Here is a 7,584-nt window from a genome sequence, read left to right as displayed (position 1 = left end):
CACTGCGCCCTCTGACCCCTCCCTCAGTGTGTGTGATGGTTCTCTCTGTCTGATGAGTGATGGAGAGATCGGGAGTGGAAACAATTCTTGGAATTCAATGGATCTTCTTCCCGGACGATCCTCGAATATTCCTTGACGTTGCGGCTCTTCCGGTCTCGCTCCTCAATCCTGGGAACCGTTTCCTGGCTGCACCAGACGCACACGGACCCTCTTTCCCAATGGGATGGAAACCCTCTGGAGAAAGGCCAGACCTTCGGGAGATGGCGGGAGAGACTCCAGACTCGGAGTTGATGTGTGGAGAATTAGCCGTGGCTCGCGGCTGGAGTCACTCGCTGGGGAACCGAGATAGAGACCCCCTTTCCCCATCCTGACACAAGGGGGGGGGGGGTCCCACACTCCATAACACACCAGGGGGGGGGGGGGGGGGGGCGGTCGCACACTCCACAACAAAGGCCCCTGGGGCACAGAAACAACACCGCAGTGTAAACGGGACTGTGACAAAGCTGCAGGTCGATGGGTGGTCCGTGTGGCTACTGCCCTCTTAAAGAGATTTGGGCCAGAATTTTATCCCCCCCCCCGCCGGGAATCGGAACGGCAGAGGGAGCGGGACAGGGAAAGACGCATCGACCTCGGGCGGGATCTTACACATTCGGGAGCGAGATTGTAAAAATCCCGCCCACGGGGGAAATCGGGGTCCGCCGGGAGAGGAGTGGGGGGGAAGGAGTATCCAGTTGCTGGGCGCTGCTCGTGGCGTGACGGTACACAGACCCCCACCCCGCCCCGGGGTTAGCGAGGTGGGTGTGGGGTGCAGCGTGGTGACAGCGAGAGAGGGGGAATCGCCCCCCCCCTCTCCCTCCCTCCCGCGCACTCTCACGTACAGAGCTCCGAGTTAGCGGGGGGGGTGGGGTGAGTTAGCCAGGCGGAGACGGGCCGGGGTGGGTTTTAATCGGTGAAGCTTGCTGCGTGGTGTCTAGCCGGCTGCGTGGTGGTTAGCCGGCTGCGTGGTGGTTAGCCGGCTGCGTGGTGGTTAGCCGGCTGCGTGGTGGTTAGCCGGCTGCGTGGTGGTTAGCCGGCTGCGTGGTGGTTAGCCGGCTGCGTGGTGGTTAGCCGGCTGCGTGGTGTTTAGCCGGTGCCTCAGAGAGCCTCGTGGCCACCAGTCAGTTTGTGAAACAGTTCCTCGTTCAGCGTGTCGCTCTGGTCTTTACCGCGGGTGGACAGGAAGATGTAGCCCCCGATATACTCGTGCACGATCTTGCAGTCGGCTGTGACACAGCTGAAGGCGATGTTAATGTTTTCATCAAATTCAATTGCCACCTGTCAACACACAGAGAGAAATCGCTCAGTCAAATCTCCATCCAATCATAGCCCCCAGCGCCAGGAGGGGGTAAACCGGGGGGGTAATCGGGGGAAATCCAGGGGAAAGCCGGGGGAAACCGAGGGGAAACCAGGGGGAAACCGAGGGGAAACACAGATCGAAGAGAATCGGGGAAAGACCCAGAGGGGGAGATGAGGAGAATGTTTTTTTGCGAGTTGTTGTGATCTGGAAGGCGCTGCCTGAAAGGGCGGTGGAAGCAGATTCAACAGGAACTTTCAAAAGGGGGGAAATACTGGAAAAGGAGAGATTTGCAGGGCTGTGGGGGGGAAAGAGCGGGAGGGAGGGGGGAGTAATTGGATAGAGCTAGCACAGAAAGGATGGGCCGAATGGCCTCCACCAGGGAACGCACTGTCAATATCCAGTTTTGTTTACTGACTGTTCTGAAATCACCTCAGCCTCTCTCTCCGTCTGTCTCCCTCCCTCTCTCTCCTTCCGCCTCCGTCTCTCCCCTTCCATCTCTCTCTGTCTCCCTCCCTCTCTCTCTCCGCCTCCGTCTCTCCCCTTCCATCTCTCTCTCTCGCTCCCCTTCCATCTCTCTCTCTCTCTCCCCGTATCTCTCTCTCTCTCTCTCTCCCCGTATCTCTCTCTCTCTCTCTCCCCCCGTATCTCTCTCTCTCTCTCTCTCTCCCCCCGTATCTCTCTCTCTCCCCGTATCTCTCTCTCTCTCCCCGTATCTCTCTCTCTCTCCCCGTATCTCTCTCTCTCTCTCTCTCTCTCCCCTTCCATCTCTCTCTCTCCCCTTCCATCTCTCTCTCTCCCCTTCCATCTCTCTCTCTCTCTCTCCCCTTCCATCTCTCTCTCTCTCTCTCCCCTTCCATCTCTCTCTCTCTCCCCCCTTCCATCTCTCTCTCTCTCCCCTTCCATCTCTCTCTCTCTCCCCTTCCATCTCTCTCTCTCTCTCTCCCCTTCCATCTCTCTCTCTCTCTCCCTACCATCTCTCTCTCTCCCCTTCCATCTCTCTCTCCCCCCTTCCATCTCTCTCTCTCTCCCCCCTTCCATCTCTCTCTCTCTCTCCCCCCTTCCATCTCTCTCTCTCTCCCCCCTTCCATCTCTCTCTCTCTCTCCCCTACCATCTCTCTCTCTCCCCTTCCATCTCTCTCTCCCCCCTTCCATCTCTCTCTCTCTCTCTCCCCTTCCATCTCTCTCTCTCTCTCTCTCCCCTTCCATCTCTCTCTCCCCTTCCATCTCTCTCTCTCTCTCTCCCCTTCCATCTCACTCTCTCTCTCTCCCCTTCCATCTCTCTCTCTCTCTCTCCCCTTCCATCTCTCTCTCTTTCTCTCCCCTTCCATCTCTCTCTCTCTCTCTCCCCTTCCATCTCTCTCTCTCTCTCTCTCTCTCCCCTTCCATCTCTCTCTCTCTCTCTCCCCTTCCATCTCTCTCTCTCCCCTTCCATCTCTCTCTCTCCCCTTCCATCTCTCTCTCTCCCCTTCCATCTCTCTCTCTCCCCTTCCATCTCTCTCTCTCTCTCTCCCCTTCCATCTCTCTCTCTCTCTCTCCCCTTCCATCTCTCTCTCTCTCCCCGTATCTCACTCTCCCTCTCCCCGTATCTCACACTCTCCCTCTCCCCGTATCTCACTCTCCCTCTCCCCGTATCTCACTCTCCCTCTCCCCGTATCTCACTCTCCCTCTCCCCGTATCTCACTCTCTCTCTCCCCATATCTCGCTCTCTCTCTTCCTCCCTCTCTATCTCTCTCACTCTCCCTCCGTCTCTCTCTCTCTCCCCTTCCCGTCTCCCTCCTGTCTCTCCCTCCCATCTCTCTCTCTCTCCTTCTGTCTCTCTCTCCCCGTCTCTCTCTCTCTCTCTCTTCCCTGTCTCTCCCATTCTCTCTCTCTCTCCCCCCCTCTCCCCCTCTCTCCCTCTCTCCCCCTCCGTCTCTCTCTCTCTCCCTCCCCCCCTCCCTCTCTCTCTCCCCCTCCCTCTCCCCCTCCCTCTCTCGCCAATACGATGGGTCGGCTGTGAGACATTCACTGAGTTGTTGCTGGTTCTGAGCACTGACCGTCCAATGAGATGGACCAGCATGTTCAGCAACTGGGAGAGCAGAAACATCAACCTGGGGGAAGAGGGGCTGAATGGCCTCCTGAATGGCTGAATGAATCTCCCTGGTGTCCTGGGGCCAATATTTCTCCCTCAAACCAACATCACTAAAAGCAGATGATCGGGGTGATGATCAGATTGCTGTGTGTGGGATCTTGCTGTGCGCAAAATGGCTGCTGCCTTTCCTACGTTGTGTCCCCTGGACATGCCCTCGGCTGAACGGGGCCAGACCCGAGGCACCCCTCCACTGAGGCAGCATCCCCCACACCCACTCCACGCCCACTCCACGCCCCCGCCTCCGCCAAGCACAGCCCTGCGGCTCCCCCTACCTGTCGGATGTCCCAGTTGACGTTCCTGTCGGATGTCCCAGTTGACGTTCCACTGCCTCATGGTGTTGAACCTCCACATCTTCACCATGTCACCCACGTTCAGGTCGATGCGAATCAGCCGGTTCGGGGCGATCCCCAGAACCTCCTCCTTCTTGCAGCCCTTAAACCTGTCCGGAGAAAGGAAGCGTTATAAACCAGCATCTAACCCCCCCTCCGGCCCCCTGGGGGGAGTGGGGGACCCTGTAACCGCCCCCTGTCCGTCAATCCTGGGGCATATCCCCTGGCTATCCCTCACTCCCAGGGACTGCAGATCCCCCCGACATTCCCCCATTCCGGGGTTCGCACATTCCCGAGATTCCCCCATTCCCGTGGTCTGCACATTCCCGAGATTCCCTCACTCCCGGGATCCGCACATTCCTGACATTCCCCCACTCCCGGGATCCGCACATTCCTGACATTCCCCCACTCCCGGGATCCGCACATTCCTGACATTCCCCCACTCCCGGGATCCGCACATTCCCCGAGATTCCCCCAGTCCCGGAGGACGCACATTCCCGAGATTCCCCCACTCCCGGGGGACGCACATTCCCGAGATTCCCCCACTCCCGGGGGACGCACATTCCCGAGATTCCCCCACTCCTGGGGGACGCACATTCCCGAGATTCCCCCACTCCCGGGGGACGCACATTCCTGACATTCCCCCACTCCCGGGGTCCGCACATTCCTATGACATTCCCTCACCCCAGGGGTCGGCACATTCCCCCAGGATTCCCCCACTCCCGGGGGATGCACATTCCCGAGATTCCCCCACTCCCAGGGTCCGCACAATCCCGACATTCCCCCACTCCCGGGGTCCGCACATTCCCGGGGTCTGCACATTCCCAACATTCCCTCATTCATGGGGTCGGCACATTCCCGAGATTCCCCCACTCCTGGGATCCGCACATTCCTGACATTCCCCCACTCCCGGGATCCGCACATTCCTGACATTCCCCCACTCCCGGGATCTGCACATTCCTGACATTCCCCCACTCCCGGGATAGAACATAGAACATAGAAAGCCACAGCACAAACAGGCCCTTCGGCCCACAAGTTGCGCCGATCACATCCCCACCTCTAGGCCTATCTATAGCCCTCAATCCCATTAAGTCCCATGTACTCATCCAGAAGTCTCTTAAAAGACCCCAACGAGTTTGCCTCCACCACCACCGACGTCAGCCGATTCCACTCACCCACCACCCTCTGAGTGAAAAACTCCTGACATCTCCTCTGTACCTACCCCCCAGCACCTTAAACCTGTGTCCTCTCGTAGCAACCATTTCAGCCCTTGGAAATAGCCTCTGTGCGGGATCCGCACATTCCTGACATTCCCCCACTCCCGGGATCTGCACATTCCTGACATTCCCCCACTCCCGGGATCCGCACATTCCTGACATTCCCCCACTCCCGGGATCCGCACATTCCTGACATTCCCCCACTCCTGGGATCCGCACATTCCGCGCGATTCTCTCACTTCTGGGGGACGCACATTCCTGAGATTCCCCCACCCTCGGGGGGACGCACATTCCCGACATTCCCCACCCTCAGGGGACGCACGTCCCCCCGATATTCCTCACTCTGCACATTAGGTTCCATGAAACGCCCACAGGGACCTGAAGTTCCCACAGGGACAAAGAGCTAAAGGGGTAAACAGAAATCTAATTGTACCGGATTTCGGCCGGTCTTTCCCGTCTGGCAGCTCAGACTGAGAATCTGAGAGAGGCAAACTAAGTTCACCGGGAGTCAGAGAGGTTTACAGCAGGGAAACAGGCCCTTCGGCCCAACTTGTCCATGCCGCCGTTTTGTTTTAAATCCCTAAGCTAGTCCCAATTGCCCGCGTTTGGCCCATATCCCTCTATACCCATCGTACCCATGTAACTGTCTAAACGCTTTTTAAAAGACAAAATTGTACCCGCCTCTACTACTGCCTCTGGCAGCTCGTTCCAGACACTCACCACCCTCTGTGTGAAAAAATTGCCCCTCTGGACCCTTTTGTATCTCTCCCCTCTCACCTTAAACCTATGCCCTCTAGTTTTAGACTCCCCTACCTTTGGGAAAAGATATTGACTATCTAGCTGATCTGTGCCCCTCATTATTTTATAGACCTCTATAAGATCACCCCTCAGCCTCCTACGCTCCAGAGGAAAAAAGTCCCAGTCTGTGACTCTGGAGTCACATGTAGGCCAGACCGGGGTAAGGACGGCAGATTTCCTTCCCTAAAGGGAACCAGATGGGTCTTTCCGACAATGGGTCATCAGTAGATTCTTAATCCCAGGGGTTTAATAATTACCTGACAACAAAGTAAGACAGTCCGAATTCTGGAAGCGACTGCCAAGCCTGGATGAACTTCATCTTGGTCTCCGTCAAGCTCAGCTGGGCCACGTTCTGGTAAGCCTCCAGAATACGAGGGGTTAACTGCGAGGGGAAACAGGCCAGAGGGTCATTAATCATCCCACACGCGAGAGAGACAGAGGCACAGGGACAGAGAGAGAGAGAGTCATAGAGTCACAGAGTCATAGAGCTTTACAGCATGGAAACAGGCCCTTCGGCCCAACTTGTCCATGCCGCCCTTTTTTTTTTAAACCCCTAAGCTAATCCCAATCGCCCGCGTTTGGCCCATATCCCTCTATACCCATCGTACCCACGTAACTGTCTAAATGCTTTTTAAAAGACAAAATTGTACCCGCCTCTACTACTACCTCTGGCAGGTCGTTCCAGACACTCACCACCCTGTGTGTGAAAAAATTGCCCCTCTGAACCCTTTTGTATCTCTCCCCTCTCACCTTAAACCTATGCCCTCTAGTTTTAGACTCCCCTACCTTTGGGAAAAGATATTGACTATCTAGCTGATCTGTGCCCCTCATTATTTTATAGACCTCTATAAGATCACCCCTCAGCCTCCTACGCCCCAGAGAAAAAAGTCCCAGTCTATCCAGCCTCTCCTTATAACTCAAACCATCAAGTCCCGGTAGCATCCTAGTAAATCTTTTCTGCACTCTTTCTAGTTTAATAATATCCTTTCTATAATAGGGTGACCAGAACTGTACACAGTATTCCAAGTGTGGCCTTACCAATGTCTTGTACAACTTCAACAAGACGTCCCAACTCCTGTATTCAATGTTCTGACCGATGAAACCAAGCATGCTGAATGCCTCCTTCACCACTCTGTCCACCTGTGACTCCACTTTCAAGGAGCTATGAACCTGTACCCCTCGATCTCTTTGTTCTGTAACTCTCCCCAACGCCCTACCATTAACTGAGTAAGTCCTGCCCTGGTTCAATCTACCAAAATGCATCACCTCGCATTTGCCTAAATTAAACTCCACCTGCCATTCATCAGCCCACTGGCCCAATTGATCAAGATCCCGCTGCAATTGGAGATAACCTTCTTCACTGTCCACTATGCCACCAATCTTGGTGCCATCTGCAAACCATGCCCCCTATATTCTCATCCAAATCATTAATATAAAATGACAAATAACAGTGGACCCAGCACTGATCCCTGAGGCACGTTCCACACACATGAGGACGCCCTCAACCGGGATCTTGGGTTCATGTCACACTATCTGTAACCCCCACAACCTGCCTGGACTTGCAAAATCTCATTGGCTGTCCTGTCTGGAGACAATACACATCTCTTTAACCTGTGCTTAATGTTCCCTGAAGAAGGGGCTTGCAGCTCCGAAAGCTTGTGTGGCTTTTGCTACCAAATAAACCTGTTGGACTTTAACCTGGTGTTGTTAAACTTCTTACTAAATGTTCCCTCCACTCACGTTGTCTGTATCTTTAAGATTTGATTAGCTGTA

At 55.3% G+C, this 7,584-nt stretch overlaps 1 protein-coding gene across 1 annotated transcript; it reads right to left on the bottom strand.

Annotated features, from left to right (window-relative positions):
- Positions 1-569: 569 nt before the first annotated feature.
- LOC144489951 (fermitin family homolog 3-like) lies at positions 570-6,229 on the bottom strand. Its single transcript, XM_078207778.1, has 3 exons — positions 6,069-6,229; positions 3,770-3,906; positions 570-1,319 (listed from the first exon to the last, which is right to left on the bottom strand). Exons 1-3 carry the CDS (start codon positions 6,227-6,229, stop codon positions 1,135-1,137), a joined length of 483 nt encoding a protein of 160 aa, XP_078063904.1. The 3' UTR covers positions 570-1,134.
- Between the last annotated feature and the right edge of the window lie 1,355 nt (positions 6,230-7,584).

The sequence above is a fragment of the Mustelus asterias genome, unplaced genomic scaffold (genome assembly GCF_964213995.1).
Source record: "Mustelus asterias unplaced genomic scaffold, sMusAst1.hap1.1 HAP1_SCAFFOLD_2711, whole genome shotgun sequence".
NCBI lineage: Eukaryota > Metazoa > Chordata > Chondrichthyes > Carcharhiniformes > Triakidae > Mustelus > Mustelus asterias.
The sequence above is the reverse complement of the archived record's forward strand: the minus strand, read 5'-3'. Positions and strand labels throughout refer to the sequence as shown.